The sequence below is a fragment of the Pteronotus mesoamericanus genome, unplaced genomic scaffold, assembly GCF_021234165.1.
Source record: "Pteronotus mesoamericanus isolate MK-2021 breed Mesoamerican mustached bat unplaced genomic scaffold, CSHL_Meso_final contig_214, whole genome shotgun sequence".
NCBI classification, from domain to species: Eukaryota; Metazoa; Chordata; class Mammalia; order Chiroptera; family Mormoopidae; genus Pteronotus; species Pteronotus mesoamericanus.
In genome coordinates this window covers 1,813,887-1,841,276 of record NW_026555089.1, presented here as the reverse complement: position 1 = coordinate 1,841,276, position 27,390 = coordinate 1,813,887, and the positions used below count along the sequence as shown (strand labels likewise).

At 65.5% G+C, this 27,390-nt stretch overlaps 1 protein-coding gene across 1 annotated transcript in view; it reads right to left on the bottom strand.

Annotated features, from left to right (window-relative positions):
• The window catches only part of SHANK2 (SH3 and multiple ankyrin repeat domains 2), a 289,453-nt gene that overhangs the window by 120,120 nt on the left and 141,943 nt on the right, over positions 1–27,390 (bottom strand). The window contains exon 13 of the mRNA XM_054570752.1: positions 14,588–14,663. Coding sequence (XP_054426727.1) covers positions 14,588–14,663 — 76 coding nt within the window. The remainder of the gene's footprint in view (positions 1–14,587; positions 14,664–27,390) is intronic.

Here is a 27,390-nt window from a genome sequence, read left to right as displayed (position 1 = left end):
TGAGAGCCTGCCATCTCCTCTCGGGGGTGCCGGGGGCCTCCACAGGTGGCCCCGCTGGGCAGGCGGCCCAGGTCACCGCGGCAGCGCTGGCTGCACAGTGGAACAGAGGGTGGCTCCGCGGGTGGCGGGGACGGGGCCAGCCCTGTCCTTGGGAGGACCTGGCGGCCGGGAGCGAGCAGGAGGGGTTCCCCCGGCATCTGCCACCCGCTGCCGCCCAGAGGGCACCTCTCAGCCCTGGCCACACATGCCGCCGAGCCGACCGCTTGGCGTCGCCCTGGTGCCCTCGGCCCCAGTTCCCAGGGGCAGTGAAGCCCTCGCTGGGGTCCAGCCCTGGGCCCTGAGCCCACGCCAGGCTGCTCTCGAGGCGTGGGCCGGGCCGGGAAGCTGATGGACAGCCGTGGCTCTTTCACCAGCGACGCTGCGCCCGGCCCCTGGGAGCCCCCGTGCCCTGTGAGCAGGGGAGCAGCCTTATTTCACGGGCGTCGGTGAGGACGCTGGGCGCGGCCCCTGTGGAGCCCCGGGCCCCTGGTCTTCCAGGAGCCGTTTCTCACACCCGCAGTCACGACGATGCCCGGATCTCACGCCCCGTTTCCTCCCCGTCGCCAACACGATCGGCAACACAAGGCTTTCCTAATAGAAGCCATAATGTGCAAACACTCGGCTGAAATTAAATTGTCTCATTATTTTGTAATAAATCACCCAAAAGTGTTTCCTAAACACCACCAGGCATGTTACCTGCCAAGAACGGCGGGTGGAGAAGACAAAGATGCAGCTCACTTGTGTTTGGGATGATGACGCGGTGACCGGGGCTCCCCGCGGAGACGCCGGGGAGCGTGGCCCGCGAGGGACAGGGCTGCCCTGGAAGGTGACCGGGGGCCCGCCGCCCCCTGACAGCTCTGTGACTGGGGCGTCCATCTCCTCGCCCGCAAAACATCAGAGCTTTGTAACAAATGTTGTATTATTTTAAATATAAAATATAACACATCCTATATCTCATCCCGCGTAAAACACTCCGATGGCCTCCCATCAGCATCGGATATGAAAGTTCACGCTCCGCACCCTGGTGACCCGCCCGGGCCCGCCCCCTCCGGGGTCTCTGCTCTCCGGCCATGCCGCCGCCGCCTCGTCCCCCCGCAGCCGGCCCCTCGCTGCCGCAGTGCCTTTGCTCCGCCTGTGCTCGGCCCGGAATCCTGCTCTGGGACGTCACGAGCCACGCCACTGTCATGGCGCAGGTCCCCACGGTCACTGCCACAGCGAGGCCTTCCTTCCTGGCCAGACACGCCTCCCGTGCGCTGGCTCTCAGCCCTCAACGCCGCTGTACCGTCCTTGTCAGTTACTGGGCTTGAACTCGGGACTCGCACGTTTGTTTTCTGTCTGACTCTCGCAGGAACACAGGAGTGCTCCCCGGGCCGGGCCAAGCCGGGCGGGGCTCGCCCACCGCGCTGCCAGAGGGAGGAGGCCCGTCTTTTGAGTCCTGACTCTGGCAAGAGCCCGCGGTGGGACCCGGGACAGGCCCCGTGGTCCCCCTGAGCCGGGGCTTCCTGGCTGCAAAAGCGAAGAGCCGAACGTTCCAGTAGGTACGCCCCGTGGACGCTTACTGATTTAAAGCAGGAAACCCAAGCTGGACTGTGGTGTGCAGTCAGGGGCGCAGAGGGTGTGACCCACTGTCCCGGGCTGCCTGGGGTGGAGGGCTTTCCTGGGACAGTTTTAAAACCGGGCTGGCCGGGAGCGAGCCGGGAGGAGCGGGCGGCCCCCTTCCCGTCGCCGGCCGAGGGAGAGCCCCCAGTCCTGTTCAGGCCGCTCTTCCGCTCGGCCTCCCTCCGCGGCCGGCGGGTCGCATTCAGGGACGGCCGGGCAGCCGGTGGGGAAAGAGTTTGTCCAGGGTCACCCGGCTCGGCTGGAGGTAGGGCCACCTGGTAAACTCTGGCCTTGGACCATGAATTGAATGCTCTTGAAAAGAGAAGAAAACAAAAGGCGGGGGACAGGAGGGCCACTGGGCGTGCCCACAGGGGTTCGTGACCGCCCGCCCCTCGGGGGTTAAAATGATGGGCCCCGGGACCTGCCCCCAAGGACCACGCTGGGCAGGCCAGGGGACAGGCCACTGAGTCGTCTCACGAGGCCAGTGCCCACGTCCCTCTGGGGAGGTGGACGTCACCCACAGCTCTGACCCAGGACCGTCCCCTTTCACGGGAGTCGGGCTGAGCGGGGCTGTCGCCAGAGCCAAGCTTTGGAGAGAGGAGGCCGGGCCCAGGCTGGGGGAGGGCTGCAGAGCCTGCCCCGAACCCGTCCCCGCCCCCGCAGACCACCCGCCTTCCCCGCCAGGACGTCTCGTTTCCATTCCAAGTGCTGACGCTCAGACAAGAGGCTGTCCACACGGAGGGGCAATTCTCAAAGTCCCTCAAGGTGTGAAGGAGACATGTCTTTGAGGGGACCACTTCTGTCCCTCGGAAGGGGGGTCTAAATGTCCTAGATCAGGGCTGACGAGCTCTCTCTGCGAAGGGCCTGAGTGTACATATTTCAGGCCCTGCGGCCCACGGGTCCCGGCGGCCAGCACGCCCCCTGCTGGCCGCGGCTCAGAGGCAGCCTCGGCACTTTGGAAATGGGGGGTGGGGGGAGCGGGCGCATGGCTGGGTTCCCATAAAACTTTATTTATAAAAGCAGGCGGTGGGTCAGGTTGGGCCAGTGGCCATAGTTTCTAAAAATACGTTCTAAAGGGTCTGGGGACACCTGAACGGATACAAATAACACATCTATGCGAGTGTCTCAAAATAAACCACATTGTAGGCACACAGAATAAAAGCTAAGAAAGGTCTTAACCCTCCCATGCAAGCCAGACATCACCGGTTAACACAACATTGGGGCTACAGGAAAGACCCAAGGAAAACACTTTTTAGAAACGGGGCCATCTGTGAGCGCCCTAGAAAGAGTCCGAAGGATCCTGTGGCGAAGCCTTTCGGAAAGACGAGGAAACGTCCCCCGACCCCTCACGGTGTCTGGGTTTCCCTGCTGGGTCGGCTCCGGGTGCGGTGGAGCTGAATTCGGGCTTCATTAGGAATGAGAGGGAGGATGGCCACTGTGATGCTCGGCCGCGGGGCACTGGCGGCGTGTGGGCACTTCTCAGGGTACTTCTCAGGGGCGACTGCCGGAGGCGGGGGCCGCTTCACTCCCCCTTCAGGGACGGGGGACCAGGGCACGGGTGGGGGGCGCTGAGTGATTTGCACAGGAGCATGTGGCGGGAGGCACAGCCAGGCGGTCTGGGGCTGGACGCTGCGTCCCAGGGCCGTGGGGGGCTGGTCAGGGGGGGGCGCGGTCCCTAGCTGCTTCTGAACGGACCATGACCCAGAGAGGAAGGGCCCGTGGAAGGGGGGGTTGGCTGGAGGGGCCCGTTCTGGGGAAGGAATCGCTGACTCCCTGTCCACGTCAAAAAGCACCCCATGGGGTCCGAGAACACCCTGCCTCACGTCACACACCAAGGACCGGAGAGGGAGGGCCACACGCTGCGGGTGGGCTGGTTAACGCCAGGAAGGAAGAACACGGTGGGACGAACAGAGCTACGAGCAAAGAGCGGCCAACCCCCGAAAAGGGGGGCGGGAATGTTGGTGCGAATGTTCGCCCTGGAAGCAGCCTGTGTAGTCAGGCGCGTGCCCCGACTTATGGCCCCCAGTCCCATTCACGGCCCCAGTGAGAAGGCCCCTTCCTGGGCACAGCACACGTGTGCTGTTCTCGAGCCCACGCTTTTACTTTTACCTTGAACGTGCGCTCTATGCTTGCTATCCCTCTACGGCGAACTCCTACTCATCCTTCAAAGCCCATTTCAACAGCCACCTCTTCCGGGAGGCCCTTGCTGCTCTCCCTCACGCGACTGCGAGCGCTGAGAGGCAGGGCACTGAGCCTTCCTTGTCCCTCTTGCCCACCCAGCTCCTGGTCCTTCCCCCGGCTGGCTTCCCACGACAGAGGCTGGAAACGCCATACGTTTGCTTTCCCAGCCTGCCTTGCAGTGGTTTCGGCAAATCAGACAGGAGGGCAGGTCTCTTGGGCCCTCTGGGGGAGAGTCTATGCGGTGGGGGGGACTTGGAGGGGTGTTCCTGCATAAGATCTGCACTGAGGATATGATGTCGGAGCTGTGGCCACCGTCTCCTGACCAAGAGGCCAGCAGAGATGTCACCGCTGACCCGCGGAACAAACCCCGGAGGTGGCCCTCTGGGCTCGCCATTGTGGCCTCAGCCACTGTGACTGGGGTGTCCGTCATGTGCGGCGAACAGCTTCCTGACGGACACGTGGAGGCTGCGGCAGGGACGGGGGGGCAGGGTGACTGAGAATCAGGAGATGCTGGAATGTGACCAGAGCTGGGGGTGCCGGGACCTTCTCATAAATCAAGCGGCCTCCGAGCTGCGTCTGGGTTGGGGAAGAGTCCTTCGAACCCTCATCCTTCCGACGACTTGTCACCGGCAGGGAGGGCCCAGTGACACAGAACCGCGGGCTTGCGCAACCTCCGCTTTTCCAAGGGAGGCTCGAATACAGCCTCTGGTCTCAAGTCGACCCGGCTCAGGAGGCTGAGAGCTAAACACGCGTCTCGGCCTTTGCCGAGGCGCGCTTCCTGCTAACCGCCACAGACCCCCGGAGCACCCGGCTAATCCACCGTGCAGTGGCCACAGCTAGTGCGTTACACGGCTGGGGACAGAAGGACACACCACAGCCAAGAGCTGTCTAACAGGCCACCTGAAGTAAATGCGATAGATTTGAGACCTAGATGGTGTGAACCTCAGGAAGGAATGTATTGGCCAGGAAGGACTCCCCGTGGACTTGAACTGGGCCCAAGTCCACAATCAGAGCCTAGCAGCCGATGCTGGCAGAGACCTGTCACATTCTCCGCATTTCAGGGAAAAGCCAGACCAAGCTGCCAGCCGGCTGCTCGGTGGCCCTGCCCTGGGAGGCAACCCTCACAAGGAAGTTCCTGGTATCGCCTTTGGACCAATGGCCTGAGGCCTGCCCGAGGGCTGTGCAGCTAGACCCTCATTTGCATACACACTGACCAATCAGAACTGCTCCATAACAACCAATCAGAATGCATAATTCTGACCAATCAGGACTGTGCTATTGGGACCAATCAGAACTCTGTGATTTGGATTCCTCATTTGCATAAACATGGGCCAATCAGGAACCGGGGCAGGGACTTTCCTTATAAAAGGCAGCCTCCCCCTTAGTCTTGGTGGAGTGCCCTCTTGGCTTGCCCTGGAGGCTGCGTTCCCTGGTTTGCCGAATGTTTACTTGGGTAACATTTCTCCTCTTCCTGCATCTCAGACTGGGGACTTTTGCTGACAGTGGGGACTGGGACGTGGCGTGGACAGGGGAACTTTCCACTCTGTGCAAGTGATGGAAGCGAGGAGTCAGCCAGTCCAGCGAGCTGATTTCTCCTCTTGAAATCAGCGTGGCGCCGAGCCTCCTTCCTCCGCCAGGACACTGGGGCTGGCGTGTCACACTCAACGGCCACACGTGACTGTGGAATCTCGCTTTGCTTCAACCAAGCCCTATGCGCACCGCCCCACCTCCTGGCCTTCAGGGTTGGCACAGACCGGGCCCCACGGGCTCCTTCTGAGCCGGGGAGACACACACACGCGCGCTCGCTGTTCCTGGGGGGCACGGTCCCCCTAAGCCAGGCTGTTGCTTGTTTCTCCCTAAGGAAGACAATGCCCTCTGATGGAGACACTTGTCCTCTGCGCGAGTCCCTTCTCTGTGCGGAAGTCCCGCCCCGTCTTCTGTTCCACGCCTCCACTCCACGCATCACAGCCATTCCCACGTCAGTCAGCCCGGTCGCACGGCCTGAACCCCCCCGGGCGGGACCCGGGCGCCCGCTCCTGACCCCCCGTGCCCTGCAGCGTTTCCCGACCCTGTGCTTGTTCCCCTCCTTGCCCTTCATTGATGCCCGAGCCCCTGCACAGGGCCGGCCATTCCAGGCCACCCGCCCCTCCAGGCTCCGACGGTGATTTGCTTGTTTCTCGCTTCCCTCAAACAGGCGTTTTCCTAGCTGCGGTCTGTGCCGTTCCAGGCACCCGCCACTTATCTACAACTATATTTGTTTTCCTTCCTTCCTGCCTTCAGAAAGAAATCTTATCTTCAGAAAGATAATCAGCTTCACTTCCAGCCTCCGTGTATCTATCCCCCTTCACCCCTGAACTCCAAAACACTCACTCTCATTAATCAGTTGGAGGCTGTCCGGGTTTATCAACACAAACTGCCGCTGAAATATACTCCCCAGGACTCCCCCATCCCTCCGTCCTTCCTTATCTCTCTCCTTCCCTCCCACGTCACCGAGAACAGGGCGGCAGGCCAAGGACAGGGCACGGACGTAGGAACGTGCGTGCAGACAAGACGCACGGCCCCACTGGCAACCCGCCCACACTCCCCGTGCACCCGGCGTGGGGCAAAGCCACCACGCCCCTCCTCCCTCTCGCCCCACACGCCTGGGCGGAGGCCCCGCTTCTCCCCCACTTCACAAACGGGAGGTGGCGGTGCAGACGAGCTCAGCGACTCGGTCAGGGTCAGGGAGCTGGGCTGCAGAGCCCTGCGGCTGCCTGCCAGGCGCCGCCCCTCCCTGAGCACACAGGCCTCCGCCGCAGCCCCCAGCCCACGACAGCGTTGTCCGTCCCAGAGCAGACAGACACAGGACGTGCCGTGGTGGGAAAGGCAAAGGCAGGGCCCCCTCCGAGCTGCTCCCTGGCCCCAGTGACCTGGGTCAGAGGGCCTGCTCGCTCCTCCCTTGGGCTGCAAGTCGGTCACCAGAGACCCTCCTGCTTCCGGGAGGAGGGCCAGGCGTCTGCCCAGGGGTGACGGCACCGGCACGAGCTACCTCTGAGAGCCCACTGCGTGCCGGACACAGTCTTGGGGACACTTTCAGAACTGGCCTCGTCATCCTCTCCTTGGCCTGGCGCCCCCGCTCCCCGGTCCCCCGCGGCCTGGGCCCGAACCCTGAATTTCAGGGCCTGACGTTCCCGGGGCATGTCCCTCACAGGGGACCACTGGCTGGTGGTCACGGTGGCTTTAGGCCGGACGTATAGAATTCTGTAACCAGGAGAGAACATTGGGGTCACTGTATAGGTGGGGAAACTGAGGCCCCAGCAGGCAGGCGGGGCAGAGCTGGGACTAGGCGCTGGCATGGGAACTGGCTGGCCTGGGCCTCATCGGGCTGAGGCTCTCCCCCCGGCACCCCAGGGAACACCACGAGTCTCGGTTTGAGGGCCGGCCCCTGCCGAGCCCTGAGCCCGGGTGCGGGGCTGGAGAAGGTGGGCGGAGGGCGGGTTCTGGCCCAGCGGAGGCGTCTCTCGTGGCTCTCCCTACAGTGACCTCCTGCTGGCAGCTTGACATTGACCGTGGAGGGAAAAGGCAGCCACACTGTGGACCCTGGCTAAGGCCACCAGTGAGGGTGGAGATGAGACTGAGGGGACAGAGGCCAGCCAGTATAGGGGGAGTGCAGAGCCGGAGGCTGCTTTGGCGGCCGAGACCACGGCGCGCACGGGGGAGGAGCAGCGACCCCCTCCTCCGCAGCCCGAGGGGCTGGGCGTTCCGGGCGGGGGGACCCTGGGCTCCGCCCGCACCTGCATCAGCTGAGGGCCCGGCGGCTCTGCGGGCCCCGCCTGGAGGGGTGCCCGGATCCCAGCCTCCCAGCTCTCCTCCACGGTTTCTCAGCGTCCCCCCCACGCCCACTCGCCACCTGGGAGTGTATAAATGTGGCCTGAGGGGCTCGGAGCCAGGAGCCTCCCTGCGGGGAGGGACTCAGCGCCCGGCCCCCATGCAGGGGCCGCCGGGCCCAGAAGAAAGGGGCCAGGGCGTCCTGCCGGCCCCCTACCCCCAGGCGCTGACTCCAGGCCCAGGGTCCTGGGCCTCTGAGAGCTGCAGCTGCCCTGCCCACAGCCGTGGCCCTGGCGCCTCCCAGGCCCTGCTCCGCTGCTCCGTACAGAGCCCCTCCCCCAACTCGGAAGGCGCCCCAGCCCCGCGCAGAGCAGTTTCCGAGCTGGGCATCCAGGGGGGTGGGAGGAAAGTCCTGCCGACTTAGAGGTTCTGAGCTGCCCCTCAGCAGGACGAACCACCCTCTCGCCTTGGTCTGGGGGCCCCAGGGAGGCGACAGCCCCAGAGGTCAGCCCCTCCCACCAGGAGCGTGCGGCCGGCAGAGGGAGGGCACCGGCTGTGGCCAGGCCAGAGCCTGCTTACGGTCCCATCAGCGTGTCCGGGGGACGGAGGGGCCCCTCCTGGCTCAGCCAGGTGCCTCCCGAGGGGCTTGGAACCAGACTGTCCCCACCCGGGACACGTACTGGAGGATAGGTCCCAGCAGAACAGGGCAGAGAGACAGCCTCTCGCCCTGCACTCAGAGAAGGAACCGCGATGGGCGCCGCACACCAGTGGGGAAGTCCGGTCGGGCGCCCGCGGACGGGGTCCCAGCGGCACGCGCGGAGCACGGGGTGTTTCAGTGCCTCGCTCAAGAGGACAGAATAATTCTCCCACAGCGGGCAATGGCAGGGGGCAGGGGCAGAGGCCGTCGGAAACTCCAGGCGAAACAAAACTTCGCGTGAAAGTCATGACCCTGATACTGAGCTGAAATGGGGCGTTCGTGTGAACAAATGCGGGGAAGGAACCGTCACCGTTGGGGGTGACATTGGAGCCCGCCCTGGCCTTGGTGCCGACGTCGACCTTTGTGCTATGGCAGGAAGGCAGCCGCGTTTTCCGCGGGTTTTCACTTCGGGATCTAGGTTACGGGCAGAGCCTCGGAGCCTTAAATATGGATACAGATATAACGAAGGGTCAAGGGACACCGTGTAAGACGCACTGAGCAAAAGGGGGGTTTGAGAAGTTGCCTAGAAGATCAGCCACGACCCTTCGGAACAGGGGTGAGACCGACAGGGGCCGGCAGCGTGCAGCGCCCCCCCGTGCAGCATGGAGGGGCCCGCGGTGCCTCCCGCCGCTCAAGGGGGAGTTGGGGGGCGATCACAGAATTGAGGGGAGATGCAGAAACAGGGGGATGCAGGTCCTCTGCCCAGCAGGGCTGCGTGCAAGGGGCGGGGTGGGGGGAGACGGGCCCCCTTCCGGTCCTGGCCTGTCCGTGGTTTGGGTAAATGAGTTAGTCACCGATCTTACCACAAACACGTGGTCCTGGGGTCCAACCTGTGCAGGGCGGAGACACGGGATGTGAGCTGGGCGAGGAGGGGCCCGATGGGGGGTGCGGATACTCCCGACGAGACCCGGGGAAGCCACAGGGGGCGGGGAAAAGGCAGTGGCCCTCAGACCCACGTGACGGACTGTGAGGGCGGCGGGGGGCCGGAGGGCGGGGGGCACCGGTGTGCTGTCCGTCATGGTGGAGGCTGCGGGGGAGAGCCACGGGGGGGCCATACGAGGCCAAAGGGGGCGCATCCTCGGGGCGGCGGGGGTGGGGGGGGGCCATCCGAATGGAGAGCGGGCGCCCGGCCGTGACGCACGGCCAGGGCCCCACAGGGGAGCCAGCAGTCAGGCCCGGGACAGCAGCTGTCTGGGGCACCTCTGCCCAGAGACCCACCTCGCTCTGTCTTGGCGTCAAAAAAAAAAAATCACAAAAGCAATACATACTTGTAAAATTGAAAACACAGAGATGTAGGGAATGAAGAGTGAAAGGACGCCCCCCCCAAACAGCGGCCCCAGGGCTTCGTCGTCCACCGCTGGACCCTGCCGCCCATGACGAGAGAGGACAGAACAGCGTTTCCTTCGGGACCCGCCCGGCGACCGCGCTCCGAGAGGGCACCCCCGTTTGCAAGTCTGAGGCGTAAGAAAGACATAAAAATGTAACGGTGGAGGGGGAAGGGGAGTGACGGTTCTTGCCATTCAGCAAGATGGCTCACTCCCTGCACGCCCGTGGCGGCTTCGCAGCACAAAGCCACGGCGGCAGAGGGAAGCCTGCCGCCCACGCGGCGCGCGCAACCCGGCGCCCTCTGATCTACACAGCACGTGCCCCAAGGGGCTGCGAGCGCTCGGCCCACGCGTCCCCATTCATTCCTCCCGAACACGGCGGGCAGGGGGTGTGAGTGGGAGGCGCAGCCTCCACACGGGGCGGAGGTCGGGGTCTGGGGCACAGAGAGGGCCCGCGGGAGGCCCCCGGACGCACGGCGCCTTGGCTGGGAAGTCAGCTCCCAAACGTGTGCCCCTGTGGCCAGAGTCCGGCTCCGGGAAGCCCCTCAGGAACCCAGCCCCCAAGCCCCTCTCTTCAAACGCAGCAAAGTGTAAAACTGCGTGTAACCGTCTCCCATCCCCAGCTGAGAACGTACAGAAAGTGGGCACGGTGCCGGACGGCCATGAACATCAGCAGCCACGCACAGTGAATACTCAGCTGGCGCCCGGTGTGCCAGGCCATCCCTCCAAGTCAGTCCCTAAGAGAATGCGCCCCCCCGCCCCCCGCAGGGACAGGGGTCACGAAGCAGCGCCACCTCCCCGCACCTTCCCCCCTCTGCGTGCGTCTGAGTGCAGTCCTGCGACAGGCTTAGATGCTGCCCGGGCGGCTGGGCTGGGCTGGGCGCCCAGGGCAACTCCTACAACAGGGACTGGTCTGGCCCCGCTTGCTTCTGGGCGCTCCCGCCGAGCACCCCCTTGCGTGCTCTCCCTCGCCCTTGCGTCCAGGGCTTTGGCGGGTCCGGTCTGTGCTGTCTTCTCCCCGAGCCTGGAGTCCACCCCGGTCTGCGCCCGCCCCTCCCACTGTCCCGCGCCACCGTCTCCCCCCCGACCAGGACGCAGCAGCGGCCTCACAACAGGTGTCCGTCCGTCCGTCCGTCCGTCCGGGTCCCTCGAGCAAGGTCCGGCAGATGGCGTCGCCCTTCTGCGGCAAGCTGCCCCGCCCCCGCCCCACAGTGTGAAAGCACGCGGACTCCTTGCACGAAGCACAAGGTCCCCCTCGCGGCTGGCTTCTTGTTCGCCTGCACCCAGGTCCCCGGTTCACCTCCGCGCCTCTGCACGGGCTGGACCTTCTGTGCCCACGACGAGCCACGTCCCCGGAGAGACCTGCCCCGGGGCCCGACGTAAGGCTGGCCTGGCCTCACCTGCCACAGCCCGGCGGATTCGCTGCGCAGCACCGAGCGCCAAGGGGACCCCGGGGTTGTTTATTTGTTAACCTCGTTATCGTCACTGCTTAGACTTCAATCTACAGGAAGTCAGAGGCTGCACTTGTCTTGTTGGCCTCCCCGTCCTCAGCCCCCAGGGAAGGCAGGTCTTGATGAATTTTGGTGACAGAGATGGAGAGAGAGAGCACGGGGGGCGGGGCGGGTGGGTGAGCAGTTGGATGGGCGGGCGGGTGGACGGGTGGACCGGGACGACCAAACGGGCGGAGACGTGGGCAGGTATGCGGGTGGACGAGCGGGCAGATAAACGGGAGCACGGTGGGCAGGTGGCCGGCTGAACGGCGAGCAGGCGGACGAATGACCGGGTGGCCGGCTGGCCGGCTGAACAGACATGGAGCTGAGAGTCTGGATGGACGGACACCCGGTGGCGGGGGGGATGGCGGGCGAGGGGCAGGCAGGAGTGCGGGCGCATGCGCGGGCGGGGGCTGAGCGACCACGCGGGGCGGTGGCCGGAGGGAGTCTTCAGCGTCCAGTGAGACCCAGGTCTCCCCTCTCGCTCGCTGTCACACCTCGTCCCACGAGGCCCATCGCGTGCCAGTGCCCCTCACCCCAGGCGTCAGGGCGGACCCTGAAACCGCGGTCGAGGCCGGAGCTGTGACCCCCGTGCGCGGAAGCTGCCCGTTGGCCCGGGCCTGGCCAGACGCCCTCCTCCCCTGCGGTCCCAGGCCCTGGCTGCCAGCAGGCGGTCAGAACACACAGGACACAGAAGCGCTCGTCTGGGCGACCAGAGCCGGCAGGGGGCTGGGAGGTCACCTCGTCCAACCTTCCGGGACATTCTGGCGAGAGACGGCCGCCCCGCCGTGGCGGGGAGCGTGTCCTCTCCTCAGGCAGCCCCGCCCCGCCCCTGCGCGGCTCCCGCCTTCCACACCCCGGTCGGCCGAGCTGCGGGCAGCGTCCTCCCTTGTTCTGGCCCTGCCGCTGTGCACGGGACCGCCTGGCCCCATGGTCTTTTCTTTTCCCAGCTCCGTCAAGCCAGGCCCTTCCGCCCCCCACCCCGTGGGGAAGCAGCCGGAACGTGGAGCCGCCCGTTTCACGCACGGAGTGCTGGGCACCCCTCCCGCACGCGCGCACACCGAGCGGCCTGCCGGCTGCTCTCTGCTCTCCTGGGGGGTCACAGCTCTGCCCAAGCCACAGCTGGCGGGTGAGCTGCTGCCTGGGCCCTTCCGGCTTTTAGATGCCCCTTTTGCCAGGACAGCCCCCAGAGTAAGCATGGCAACAGCACCCAGGCCTCGCCCGAGCCTCAGGCACCCTTCCTGCTAGGACGGGAGCTCAGCGTGACTGTGACCGTGTGCCCAGGGTCCACTCTGGCCAGCAGCCTCCTGCTGCTGCAGAAGCACGTCAGCGGACACAGACCAGGCTCTCCGGGAGAGCGGGGTCAGCTGTGGCTCCCTGCGAGCCACTGGCCTCTGAGGCCCTCTCTGGGCTGTGCCGGCGGCTGAGCCACGCAGCACAGCATGGCCCTTCAAGGTCAACCAGTGGGCGATCTGGGCGAGAGCCCGTGGGAGGGTCCCAGGCCCTCCGCTGGGCGTGAGGCACAGCTCGTTTATGAGAGACAAGTGATCAGGACTGGTCAGCACTGAAACCGGGGACAACCAGCAAGCCCGCTCCACCAGGCGCACACCCCAAAGACAGCAGGTGCTCGGACAGACACTTGCAGGCCGATGCCTGCTGCGGCGGCTCGCGTGGCGGCTCACGTGCCCGCGCCTGGATGAGTAAACAAGCAAAGTGTGGCCCAGCCGCACAGTGGACTGTCGCTCGGCCGGAACAAGGGAGGCCACTCTGACCCATCACAGCGTGGCTGGACCTCGAAAGACACTGTGCTGAGTGAGACAAGCCAGAGACAGAAGGACAGAGCTTGTGTGGTCTCCCTTATAAAAGGTCCCTAGAGGAGCCAGATCCACAGAGACGGAAAGTAGGACAGTAGGCGCAGGGGCGGGGGAGGGGCAGGGTGAGTGTGGGATGGGGGCGGGGCGCCAGTTTGGGAAGATGGTGGAGGCTGCACCACAAGGCGCACGTGCTTAATGCCGCCGAGCTGTGCACGCGAAAATGATAAAGACGGTACATTTTATGTTATGTATATTTTGCCACAATAAAAAGAACTAGAGAGACAAAAGGGAACGAAGCCCTGATACACGCCACAGCACGGATGAGCCCTGAGAATATCATTCTAGGCAGGACTCCATCTGTATGGCGGGTGCAGAAGGCAGGCGGGGGGCCGCCGGGGCTGGGGGGCAGGTACGGGGGGGCCGCTGACGGGTGCGGGGTTTCCGCTGGGGACGGCGAAAGTACGGGATGAGACAGAGGCGACAGTAGGCAACGCCGCTGCACCGGGCACGTGAAGATGGTCATTTCAGGTTATGGGAACTTGGACTCAGTAAAAACAAACAAACGACACCAGGTTCGGCCCCTAGGTGGACAGATAAGTGATAAGAGGTCACTGTGAGGGCTGGGTTGGGGCAGGACCCAGGGGAGGGGGTCCAGACCCTTCTCCAGCCTGGACCTGCCCTGGGGTTCGTGGGGTTCTCAGGTGGGGCCCCCAGGGCCCGCCCGGCAGGGCGGGTGGGAAGCAGAGCCCGTCCATTGCTTGGCTCACGCAGCCTGCCTGTCCCTCCCTTTTCCGCACAGGCCGATGCTCCCTGGGCCTGCCATCCTGTCTGTCTGGGCTGGTCTACTTCCATCTGGCCCCCGAGGCAGGGACACTGGTGTTTGCGACTGAAACACGGGAACAGAGGAACTTTGTGGTTGGGGGGGGTCACAAGAGCTGGAGAAGCCAACGTGGCAGCTGGAACGCTGGCCGGAAACACAGCCTGTTTCCCCGCTGCTGCTGGACCACGGCCCCAGAACGGGGCGAACAGGGTGCTGGTCACCCTGCGCCCACCGGCCCTGAGGGGCGGCTTCTCAGCGGGGACCTGCCCACCGTCCCTTTGAGTGGAGCCAGAAACCGGGGCTCAGAGGCTCCGCCTGCTGCTGTCACGCCCATTAAGAGGATGAGCGTCCTCATTCACAGCAAACTCACACGACTCAGCAGCAGGGACGGCCGTGGAAAATGCATACGAGGTGGAAACCCAAGGCTGCGGCGCCTGAATGTTCCCGGGGGACGCGCTGCCCGATGCCGCCCGGGTGCCTGTGGCCAAGGGCCGCCCTCTGTGACATCCGTACTGCTCCCCACAAATGTGGCCCAGCCTTCCTCCCCCTGGAAACACGGCCCTCGGGACACCCCACGGGGTGTTCCCACCTGACCCCAAACACAGACGCACAGAGGCTGCCCCTCGGGCAGGTTCTCTGGGGAACACGGTGGCTTCCACAATCCCGGCCCACGTTAAGGGGTTCGGTGGACACATGGGGAAACCAGCAAGGCGCCTGAGTGCGCCACGCAAGACGGCCCAGGGCCTTGGTGGGGGTGCGCGCACTTGACCGACGGTCAAGTACCTGCTGGCCGGGAGGGAGGAGGCGCGTCTTACCTGGAAGCATCGAAGCTGTCGTAGGAGCCCACCGTGTAGTGCCGGAAGAGCTTCTTGCTGCGGTCGGCACGAGTCTCTGTACAGAGAGGGAAGAGAAACATCGCTTAGAAGAGCCACGGTCCATGAACCCCGGGCCCCGCGAGGCGGGCGGGCCGCTCGTCCATCCGACCTGAGCCATGTGAGACCCGCTCTCCTGGGGACAGATCCGGGAGGAAGGTGAGCCCTCGTTCTGGGGTCCAACTTCACAAAATTCAGGGAACGCATACGAACCCCAAGGCTGAAGACCCGGGAGCTCTGTTCCCACACGGAGGCAGAGCCCCGGGGTCCGCAGCTCGGGGGACGCAGGGGGAAGCGGTCTGCAAAGAAGACAGGACCGTCCAAGCTCACGCTGGACAGTGTGGCACGCAGGAGCCACTAGGGGTGGTTGCCGCTGATGCCGTGAGGCCTGGCGGCAAAGCCGAGCACCTGCGGATGACGGCCTTTGGGAAGAAAAATGTTCATTGTTATCTTCCTGATCATGGCTGCTTTCTAAAAAAAACCCCAAAAAACTAAAAAAAAAACCACAACAAAAAAACAAAAACAACCACCCAACCACCAAACAACCATGATTAACGCTGCTAATTAAGTTCTCTGCTTGCTCCCCTTATTCAGCGGATTTAGACATAAATTTCACAGGAAATGACATGAACGATGTAATTAGATTTAACAGATAGCTCAGGGCGGCAGGGAACGAACCCCACAACGACACACGGCGGCTCATGATTTACTGTTTGGATACTTCCCTCCCCTAACGAAACCTCCCAGACAACATCCTCCTGGACCCTGGAAAAAATACAGAGAAGTGAGGTGATTGGCCTCAGGAAAGCGGCCCGAGGTCGCACTGAAACTCCTGCAGCCTCTCTGTCCCCACGTCCTTGGTCCCACCTTCCAAGGGGAACTCCCCTTTGGCTGCTTGTATGCCCAGAAGCAGCTAGTTCAGCAAAAACGCACGTTCCCCTTCCAAGCTGAGTGGAGTTGTCTTGGCGGGGTTGGGCAGAACAGAGGTTCCACCTAGGACTACATTTCCCAGCACCCCTTGTACCCAAGCATGGCCATGTGACTGTTTCCCACCAATGGAGTATGAGCACATTCCACGGTGGGGGCAGGGAGCCAGTGTGCCCTCCCCGCCCTGTGTTTCTGCTTCGCCCTGCACACAGCCGGGGCTCCCAGGCCCCAGAGGACAGGGGACTCCCCTCGGATTCCTGGAAGCTGCCCGGGTCTCTGGGCACGGAACCGCTGAAGCGAGCAAGACTTACCCGTCTAAGGCTTTTTGTCGGCTGCACTCTAGGGATTCATCGCTCACAGCAGCTAACACTGTCCCAAAGACACGCGGCCCAGGGTCCCCGGCGACCGGGCCCCCACCTGCCTCTCCCCGCTTTCCCCCTCGCTCCCCGAACGGTGACACTGTCGCCACCCCTGCCATCGCTGACACTAATGGAGCGCCGACTGCGTGCACGCCGGGCCCTTCGGGCCACCCTTCAAGGGCCCGCCAGGACCTTGGGCGTCACCCTGTGGAGCCGGCGTCTGCGGATCGCCACAGCCTCGCCCTCCCTAACACCTACTGCACCCTTTGGGCCGTGACGTGCGCCACCTGGGCTCCTCCGGCCCAGCGACGGGGGCGGGACGACTGGGTGCCCTCGTCGGTGGTGCTGGTGAGGACCGCCCAGGCCACGTCACACACTCTAAATGGCAGGGCCGGGGCCGGGGGGGGGGGGGGCCCGGCCAGCGGCGGCGCCTCGCCCAGCTCAGAATACCAGACCGCGCTACCTGACCCGGGGAGGGGGGCCCGAGCCCCCCCCGTGCCCCGCGGTGCTCTGTGGGGGAGACCGGCTTTGCTTTCCTGTGTCAGCCCTGCTCTCCGCCTCCTGCAGGTCACCCACCGTGAGCACTTGCTGACCTAATCTAAACGACCCGCTGTCCAATCAGCTCACCCAAACACGCCACACCCCGTTGGTGTGCGCTGGGGGCACCGGGGCCTCCTCCCCGGGCCGGGCTCGGGGCCAGCCACACGCACACGCCCCCCCGCCCCCGCCCCGTGCTTGGCACCGGCACCCAGCGAGCCCAGGTGTTCCGTGTCCCCCTCCCCCCGCTCCCTGCATGGTACGTATGTGCAAACGGAGTCATCATTTATCATGCCCGCCTGGGAGCCAGGCCCTGCGCCCCAAATGCAGGGACCAGAAGGACACTTAGAGGGGACGGGGTCTCGGCCCTGCTCCGTGGGGCTCAGAACCCCGGGCTAGGGCTGAGGACGGAGCCTGAGGCTGCTGACCTCCCGTGGGCTGGGCTGAGGGCCCTGAAGTCACGCAACTGTGAGGAGCGAGCCCGTGGGCCAGCCTACAACATCCGTGTGGGGCCACGCCCGTGCCAGGCCCTGGGAGAATACGTGGGATGTGAAACTCTTTGTGGGGTTAAGTAGAATACCTCACAAAGCCATTGAAGGGCCCTGGGGACTGGCTGTTAAATGTTATTATTACTCTTAACTGCTTTTGTTGCTTGAGCCCCATGTGGCAGCTCTGTGCTGGTTGTCTAGGGAACCGCTGGTGCCAGCCGCTGATTGGTGCAGGCCTCGGGCTGAGGTCAGAGGTTCCAGGTTCCAGGAGTAGAGAGTGTGCAGTGAACGTGTGCGCGTACCAAGGCGTGTTTACCAGGCAAAAAAGTGTTTCCGGAAGGGGACTGCTTCTAGGCTAGGTCGCTTAGCCAGTGGTTCTCGGCTTTTGGAATGAGACCGATACCATTTTACACGAGGGAGGAGAGGGTGTAGACCCATGCAAGTCTTACCAAGTTCTCAATCTGGCTCCGTAGGCGCCGTGAAGCCATGAACTCCCCTCTGCTCCCACCACTGGTTTATTAGAGAAAGGGGACCTAGAGAAGAGATGTTACCTCCGATGATTTTGTGACGAACTCCCCCTGCCCAGGCCTTCGTTGTCCTCTGGTTTCTAGAGACAGCCACACTGCTGCTCTGGGACATGGCCGAAGCGACAGGGAAGGCGTCCTGAGGGATGCCACCGCCTTCGTCACCACCAGAGCCATCCCCATTATTATTATTGGCAGCAGCAGCAGCAGCACCAGCAGCACCAGCAGCAGCAGCAGCATCGCCACGGTCACCCTCACCGTCACCATCGTCGCCACCACCGTCATCACCCTCAAATCCTCATCACCGAGAGGTCGCACGGCCCCCAGGGGGCGGCGGGGACTCTGACCCTGGACTCCGCGCTTCCCCGGCCCGGACGGACAGCACCCCACAGCTGCGGGGTTTTGGAACATTCGCCAGGGGCCGCACACCTTCCACGTGCTTCCCCGCAGGAGCCCAGTCCTGCGGCTGCCGCCGATTACAGGGGAGGCTGGGCGCGGGTGACTGAGCGGGATGCGTCCGCCCGGCGGGGGCGGGGCGGGGCCCCGGCGCAGCATCCACTCTGGTGTCCGGGGGAAGCACCTTCATGGGCGACCTGCCTGGAGCCCGGCGGTGGCCCGCTCTCCCTGCCACGTCTTGGGGCCCAGCCCCACCTGGCCCGCCGTCACTGTGTGTGTGTGTGTCATGTCACACCAGGCTTGGCCTCGGCAGGCTCTCTGCGACCTGCCGTCACCGTGCAGGGAGGTGGGGCTGCTGGCCGCCCGGCCTGGGCCCTCCTCAAGGCTCTGGTGCAAACACGGGTTACAAACCCGAGGCCGTGGACTGGGCGGAGGGGCGGCCGAGGGCCAAGCCAGCACCCCGTGGGTCAATGAGAGCAACGGACACCAGGCTCCTCATCGGGGAACCCCTGCTGCCGTGGCAACTGCCCAGTCCCCAGGCCTCCAGGGCCACCGTGCCCGCGGCCCCTGCCCCCCCACGGTACCACCAGGCGGCAGTGGCGGAGGGGCGGGGGGCTGGGTCTCTGGGCCGCAGGCCCCTTGGTGCGGCCGGCGCCCTGCCCAGGGCCCCGGCTGTGACGGCGCAGGGACGGCCCCACCGGGTGCCGGCAGGCCCGCCCTGCCTGTGCCCAGCCGGGACTGAGGAGGTTACAGGGCCGCTGCGGCAAAGCTCCCAGAATGCCTCAGTCCTGCAGGGCGGTGGGTAAGGGAGGGCACCTTAAAACCCCACAGTTGCAGAATAATGTCAAGGGCAGATCCTGGGGGCCGCTGCCCATCTCGACATCCGGCCAAGAACAGGCGCTCTGTGCTTTGAAGCCCCCCAGGCACAGACTGGGGCCTCGAGGGACCTGTGGAGACAAGGGGCACAGACCTACAGCCCTCATTCTGCGGCTGGGGACACACCGGGCAGCCGACTGGGTCTCCGACACACCCAACACGCCCCCTCGGGCCGCCGGGGCACAGCAGACCCGCCGACGTCCCCACTGAAGACCTCGGGGTCATACCTGCCTCCCCCCGCCCCCCTGCACGGTCACCCTCGGTCCTCCACTTACATTAACGTGACCGGCCGGCTACAATCTTCCCCGTCCCCGTGGAGACGACACCCCCCTTCTCCTGGGGCTGTGCCTGCCTTGTCCTTTGGAGAACCAGCACTTTCCCACCCCCACTCTTGGGCCCAGGTCCCCGTGGCCGTCATGGGGGCCCGGCTGGCCACCTCTCAGGAGATGGGCACAGGTCCCGGTCCTGTCCTGGGATTCCAGCTCCTGAGGCCACGGCGGGGGATGGGGGGCATGGGACAGGCTGCCTGACTGCGAGGCACAGGGGGCCACAGCAGGGCAGCTGGGCGGAGGGCGGAGAGGCTGGAGAGGGGGACCGTCAGAGGGATGCAGTGCCCGCCGGCCCCGGCGACATGGCCAGAGGCCTGCACACAGCGGCCCGGCTTTTCAGTCCTGCAACTCAATCGTTTCCTTTCGGATTAACACGGCAGCGGCTGTTGTTGACAGCCGCCAGAGCTCCGGACCACACAGCGGCTTTGAGCTGCGTCCGTCCTGTGGGGGAGGGCCTGCTCCCTTCACCACGCGGGGCGGCGCTCAGGAGACGCGCCGGCCCCTCCGCATGCACAGCTGTGGCCTGCGCCGCTTGGGGCACGGACCTGGACTCCACCCTGCCCCATGGCCCACGCAGCGCCGGCCGACTTTCTCTGAGGACGGAGATTGGGGCTCTGATGGGGCCTGGGGTCCGGGGCCGTGGGCCAGCGTGGCCAGCACACAGAGCGCGGCAGTGCCGGGGACACACAGGCACAAAGGCCTCGGTGCCAAGAATCGCTGGGCACCGGGGGTCACGGGGGCTACCCACCCACAGCTTTGCCTTTCCTCCTCCTCAGCCTGCGGCCGACGGGTCCCTGAAATCAGTTTTGGATGCCGAGTTTGAGAAACGGCGATCTGCCACTTTCTGGCCGGTGGAACCTATAATCCCTGAGGCAGGACCCCCACTCCTCCCCGCTCACCCCCTTTTATTGCCCTTGGGCACAGCGACCACGGTGTTTGGGATGGTGGCTGCTCCATGGGAGTCGGTCCCCTAGTGTGCTCCCGGGACAGAGTACGGACAGGGCCCCACGAGGAACAAGCGTCTGGCTGTGAGCTGCGGAGCGCAGGGCCGCGCGGGCGCAGAGCCTCGTCCTCCTGGCGGACGGGCGCCGGCTGTGCTCGCCTTCCCTGCCGCGGGGGCCGCGCGGCGCAGGTTTTCGCAGGCCCTGCAGAGCCGGGTTTCTGTCACCCGAGGCGCAGAGCCCTGCGGAACACGGAGAGGAAGACCGGACGACGTCGGGCGGAGGCCGAGGCTGGCCCCTGCCGGGGAGAAGGCCCGTCGTCCCAGGAGAGCGCGGAAGACGCACTGTGGACGGCGGGACGTAGGCCGTGAAACGTGGCCCGCGTGGCGCGGCAGCACACGCCTCCGGGGGCTTCAGGGCGGGAGGCGCTCTGCTCGCAGTGAAGGGGGCAGCCTCCAGCCGACCGAGGGGGACTAGGTACCTGTCCGTGTCTTTAACCCGCAGTCGCTTCTTGAAGGCAAGAACCGAGATGTTTGCAACCAGGACGCCCTCCTGGGCCAGGGCCAGGCCCCGGGCTCCGTACAGCAGGTGCCCGCGCCTGGGGCCGGCAGTCACTGTCACCCTAGCCTGGGCGAGCAGCAGCCCTGCTCGGGGCGCGGCAGGGACTTCCTGTCCCTTGCCTCCACGCTTGCCCCTCCCCCCGAGCAGTCCACTCTGCAGAGCAACCAGAATGAGCGTCAAACATTGTTAGTCAGGTGATGCCACCTTGCCACGTAACATTTCCCAGCACTGCCCCCATGGGATGGGAGTGGCATCCCCGTGCCCTCCAGTAATACTGGCCTGACAGCCAGTGGCCCTGCCTGCGTGTCCACCCTCGACTCCCACCGCCCGGCCCTCCCGGACGGCGCTGCTGCCTCCAGAGCAGCCTCCTCTTTGTCCCTTGACCACGCCTGGCTTATTTGCACCCTGGGGCCTTTGCATGTGCTATACTCGCCCCAGAACGTTCTTTCTCCAGCTCGAATGCTACTGCGCGGCCGGCACGGGCTGGTGCGCTGAGGGAGCTCAATGATGCGGGGGGCGGGAGGGGGGCTGAGCGAAGGGATGACCCCGCACGCCCTTCGGCCCTTCACTCCGATTCACGGCAGGTGATCTCATCTCCTTGGGCCCGACTGTGACACGTAGAGGACAAAGCGCCGAAGGCAATGACACTCTGGAAGATGCGCTGAAGGCAAGGGTGAGCCGCGGCCCCTGCAACTTTCCAACCAGAAAGAGTCCTTCTCCAGGGCAGCAGGCACCCCTGCAGCATACGAGGCCAGCGACAGGCAGCGCTGAAGCCGGTCCACGCCCTCCAGGCCTGGCGTTACCTCCGGGGTCACGCTCAGTGGTGCCGCCAAAGGAAGACGACCGGGTGGGGCTCCTCTAGTCACACAGACCCTTTCTCTGCCGTGGCGGAAGGGGCAGCGGGAGAGGCCGGGGGCCGGGGAAGGGCTGGGGGCGCCGACGTGCTGGTGTGAGGATGGAGGGCCACGGGGGCAGGCACGTGAGCGGCCACGCAAGCTGAGAGCCGGCCCGCCCAACGGACCGCCAGCACACGGGCCCCGGGCCTGCAGGCCGGGGAGCTGGCCCTGCTAACGACGGGCAGGCGGACTCTCCTTCCGGGGCTCCCGCTAAAGCCCAGCCCAGCTGACGCCCCAACTCGCGCCCCCCCAGGCCCCGGGCCCAGCCCCCGGCGAGCCCGCCCGACTGCCGCCCACAGACCCTGAGCCAGGCAGGGGCTGGTGTCGGAGCTGTGAGCTGCGGTCTCTTCGAGGCTGCACGGAAAACAGACAGAGCTGAGGTGACAGGTCTCTCCAGAGCTCTGCCTGTCTGTCACTCAGAAGACTTTATCTTTAATCCCACCAAAAGGAAGGAGAGAGAGACCAGGCAGAAAGACAGGAAGGAAGGCAGAGAGATGGCGGCGGGGGGGCATATTCCCCTCTGTCTCCCTCTGCCTCCCCCCCAGCCCTCTCTTGTCCTTCATTCTTGGCTCCTAACCCCAAAGAGGCCAGCGAGTACCTGGCAGGCTGGGGTCCCCGTCCCTCACCAGGGCACACCGTTCAAGGTGACCGGACAGCTGCGCGAGGTGGCGCTTTTCCCGCCACATCCCAGGGCCGAGGCCCCGCTGGGCGACGCAGCTGGCCACTCAGCTGCACACCCCCCAGCGCTTGGCATCCACCTGCTTCCTCCCACGCGGGCTCCTGTGATCTCCGGCGGGTTTTAAATGAGACGCGGTGCGGGCTGCTCCCCGGGCGGGCGAGCCCGATGCAGGATCGGAGCCCCGGGGAGGAAAGAGATTACCGACGAGGCTGGAGACAGAAATACCTTTTCTTTTTTAAAACCAGAGATGCGGGCTCCTTGCAGAGGGGAGGGGCGCGCAGAACTCGGGGAGCAGCAGCAGGGGGTGTGGAGACGGCTGGCGGAACGCAGGTCTGTCTGCGGGGCTGGGCTGGCAGGGCGGCGGGGCTGGCAGAGGCTTCCTCGACCCCAGCCGGCTGGACGGGGCGGGGGCGGTGGGGGCGCAGCTAGTGGGGGAAGGGCCTGGAAGGGGGCCGTGGGGGGGCCCTACACAGCAGGTCCTGCAGCCACCATCCTCTGCAGCCAGAGGCGCTGACCCATGGCCAGGGGTGAAGGTCAGAGACCAGAGACCCTCCCTGAGAAAGTCACCGAGGGGCACAGAACTCTGATTTGAAAAGAGACACTTAATCTGTGCCACCATCACAGAGACCTTGGGCCCCTCATTTGTCTGCTACAGACCGGTTCCCGGGCAGCGTCGGGGTGCCGGCGGTCGGCTTGCGGGGGGGGGGAGGAGAACCCGGACCCTGCTCTTCCGTGGCCCAGAGGGAGTTCACGCCGCGCCGGCCTCAGGGCGGGGGTGCCCTGGTGTCCTGCGGCTGCTGTGACGAGTCGCCCCAAACCCAGTGGCCTCGAACGACAGAAATGCACCGGCGTCACCTCACAGCTCTGCACGCTAGAGCTCCGACCCGGGCCTCACGGGCTGTGATCGTCCGGGCTGGTGCGCCTGGGGCTCCGGCGGGAGAGCCTGTTCCTGCCTCCTCCAGCTTCTGGGGGGCCCACACCCCTTGGCTCGTGGCCCCAGCGTCGGCCTGCAAAGCCGGCCCCGGTGGGTCCAGTGCTCACAACCCATCACCGATTCTGACCTCCGGCTCCTTCATCCACCTGAGGACCCCAGGGCTACACCGGGCCCTCCCGGACGACCCAGGATAATTCATTCCCTACCTCAGAGCCAGTTTGCTGGCAACTCTGACCCCACCTGTAACCTTACCATCCCTGCTGGGCATCCAGGCGCACCCGCAGACCCCAGGGGTTAGGACGGGGACCTTCTCCCACCGCCCCGCCCCCCTCGCCTGCAGGCCAACAGGGGGCCAGCCTTGCTCGGACAACTGTTTACATCCGTGTTGGTTCAGAAATTCAGAGTCTCGCTTTCAGGGTGGAAACTACCATGAGCAAGAGAAATGGTTTTCTAGGAAAGGCATTTCCCTGTTTGCAGGGACGAGGCGACGCTCGGCTCAAGGTCAGACGCGGCCAGACTCAGCCCCCCGACACGCCGCTCGTCTGAGCACCGGGGAAGGGTCCTCATCTGCGCGTGAGGGGTCTGCTCGGAGCGGGACAGCCCCGGGCGTGACCCAGTGAGTCCTCTCCCCCTAACAGGACTGTCCCTGCACAGATGACAGTCCTTCGCCTGGAGGAGGTCTGCAGGGACGTGTGCCTGGGGCCAGTCCCCTGCACCTGCGGTCACTGCAGCTGCCTCGATGGTGGCCTGTGGCCCCTACAAGCACTTGCGTCACTGGCTCCTATTTGTCCCCAGCCCCTCCTCCCCAGTGTGGTCTGTGTCGTCTGCCCCAGTCTCCCTTTGCGCCAAGACCAGCCCTGCGCCACGCACCTGGGTAGGGCCCCCGCGGCAAGGGACCCGCGGGCACAGGTGCGTGCTGGCTGGCCGCCACCAACCCCGCAGGGCACGGGTCGGCGGCCCAAACGCTCTGGCCCCGCTCGACAGCCAAGGCCACAGACTGCAGACACCACGGGCTGCGCTCCCTGCCGTGACGGGCCGGAGCCGCCGCAGACAGCCGGGCGCCCCCAGCAGGTGGGTTCCCCTCGGTCTCCCCAGTAGGCTGCCGGCCGTATCGTACGGCAGAAAACGCCCTAAGAACAAACGTTGCTTTGCGTCTGTGAGTTCACGGGAGCTGCCTTTGTGATGGTCACTTCACAAGGCAGTCCTTCCGCCTGGCCCAGGACGTCCCTCCGCGCTCACGGAGCCCCGGGCAGCAGGGCTGGCTGCCGACCAGACGAGGCCCCACCAGATATGGAGGGGTATGAGCTCCCACCGGGTGGCCGCGGGCGCCGGGTGCCGGGGCTGTGGGCTGCTGCTGGTGCTGGCCCAGCTGGGATGCTCAACAAGAGGCCGGAAGGCAGGGGGACCCAGCGGAGACAGAGGGCGGCCCCCGAAGCAGGGCTGGCGGAGGAAGACGGGGCGAGGCGGCCCCAGGGGCAGGGTGCGTTACCAGCACCGCCAGGCTGTGACCCACGCGTGTCGGCCTCCTGTCACCGGCATCGCGGGGAACAGTGAGCTGGCCCTTAGCACACACCACGCACTACCCTAGGGGCGAAGCACAGGACGTCGCGGCTGCAAGGCTCCCAGTGACCTCGCGTGACACGTGCTGCCGCCCTCCCCTGCGCAGGGGAGGAGCCAGAGCCGTGAGGCCGAGCAGCAGCGGGGATCCCGGCCCGCGCGGCCCGGCTCCGGAGCCCCCTGCCACGGGCCGGCACTGCCTCACACACGCCCCGCGCGAGCTGCGTCTTCCCGCCAACACGCTGTGCGCAGCCTCGCTCAGGGGCTGCCTCCGGCACCAGCTCCTTCCTCCTCCGGGGAGAGACGCCGTGTGCCCAGCCTCCCTCCAGGAGTGGCTGTGTGACTCGGTTGCAGCCACTGAGGCGGGAGCTGGCGTCTGCTGGGCAGGGCTTCCTCCGCAAACCAGCCTCCTGGACCAGACCATGTCTCCTTTCCCACGTGGAATATGGCGCTGGCTCGACAGCCACACGGCTGCCTGGGAGCTGAGGGTGCGGGGCAGGGGGAGAGACTGGGGTATAACCTGCAAAGCCACGTCTTGTCCAGTTTAGTCACCGACAGCCCCACAAGACGGGCATCACTGTAATAACCAGGTGACAGGCAATAACTGAGGTGAAGGGAGGTTGGGGACGTTCCCGAGTCCCACGTCTGCGGACGGCGGAATTGGGGTGCTGGTTGTTCTCCTCACACCCCTGCCACCACCCCCCGGAGGTCCCACGCGGTGCGGTGCGTCTGCCCCGCCCAGGAGAACGCCGGCGCCTGGGCCATCCCAAGGCCGCCTGCTCCTGGGTGTCAGGGAAGCCGAACCCCGGCTCCGTGACTCGAGGTCACGCGTGCACGTGACTGCATCCGCCCCATGGTGTTCAGCAAAGGGCAGGTTTTAGAGGCAAGCAGTTCCCTGCAGGTAATGCTTTTACGATGCCGCACCGGAGATTACTAGGGGACGTGGGAAATGCCTAGGGTCACAGGCTCTGGGTTCAAGACCTTGTCTGCTGAGACAAGCAGGGACTTGCCCAAGGTTGCGCAGCAGGGACCCACCACCGGGCACTCGGCTCTCCATTCCTGACAGCTGCCTGTCCTGTCCCTCAGTGACGCCTGCCCACCCTGAGCACCCGACGCACGTGGCAGGTGGTCCGCAGCCCTCTGCCCCCTGCCCCGGCCACGTGCTGCCCTCGGCCAGCCGGGTGCGGCTGGGAGGCCGCGGGAGAGGGGCTCAGGAGCTCCGGGCCTGGCCCTGCTTCCCAATCCCCGCCCTCCCAAGTTGGTTGGGCAAATGAATAAGGCTGCTGGCTGTCAATGAGTTGGTTTCTACTCTACGGTAATTAGAATGTTTTTTCAAGAGAAAAAAAAAAACCATCCCAGGCGGCTCGGTGGAGTGTCTCTGCCGATCCGCGGCGCCAGGCTGGCAGCTGGAGGGGGAGTCGGCGAACGCAGAGTCCGTGCCCGGGGAGCACGTGGCGCCGAGCTGGCAGGGCGTGTCCTCGCCGGGACGGCCCGTTTCCCAGAACAGTCTCTCCGCCCTCGCCACCCAGCGGGGACGCTCGGTGGCCGGCGTGGCTGGGGAAGCCGACAGGCAAGGATCTTGAAAAGACCTTCCCGGGGCCGTCCCCAGCGCCTGGGCCCCCTCCCTCTGCTGCCTGGGGCATCGGCCAGGCCCGCGCCGCCTCCGGCCACGTCCTGCCCCACCGACACCCACGTCCTGACCCCGAAGGACACTTGGTGTCAGGCCCGCTTCACGGCCCGCGGTGTCCCCAGGGATCAGAGACACAACACGGGTGGGAATGAGAGCCCTGCAGGCAGAACGGCGGCCCGGGCACCCCCTCCTTCCTCAGGGAGCCCCTGCCCAGCAGGCAGATGTTATCGCCCCGCCCCGAGCGGCCCCCCAGGCGAAGCGTGACGCCCAAGGGCATGGGAACCAGAGCCGCAGGGCTGGATTTAAGCCCCGGAATGAATCGAGGGCGGGAGGATTCTTTTTGGGGGTTGAGTCTTTTTTAGGATGCGGCAGCTGAGGCTGGGGAACTAGGGCACAGAGACTTGTGGAGCTCAAGGACGCCGCCCGAGCGTGTGGGGGGACGGCGAGCGGACCGCCTGGGGTTCAGGCCTCCTGTCCTGGGCGGGCGCCACAGCGCGGGGCGGCGGGCGCATCCCGCAAGGACCAGGGTGGGCTGGGGGGCGGGGGATCCCAGTAGCACTCACAGGTGCCGTAAGAACCCACCCGGCAATCGCCTTACTTCTGACGGTGGCCAGCCCCTCGGGGCACCCACTCCCTGCAGCCCGGCTCCGGCTGCACCTGCGGGACGGCAGGAAGATGCCACACGGGCACCAGGGCAGGTGGGCAGGTGCGGTGGACCCGCGGGGGGCACTGGGTCGGCCGAGTCTCGACGATTCAGGGCTCGGTTTCGCGCTGCACGCCTCACGGCGACACCTGGGAGGGGCTCGTACCTCACCAGGTCGCCGAGCCCCGAGCCCCCCGGCCCCAGCAAGCTGGCCACGTCTCCTGCTCTCTCTGCTCCTCTGAGCACGAGGGACAGGAAGGCGACATGTTACTACAGAAGGGGAATAAAGCACCACCACCTGAGACGCGGGCAGTGTTTTCCAGCCTGACCGCGACCACGCCCGGGAGCACCGGGTCCCCTGGACTTCCCAGAGCCCCGGAGCCGAAAGCCGACCGGCCCCGCTCCTCTGCAGGAGGGCGGGCCGGACCGGCAGGAAGCACCCGGCCCCGCTCCGGCTGGGGGTCCTTCC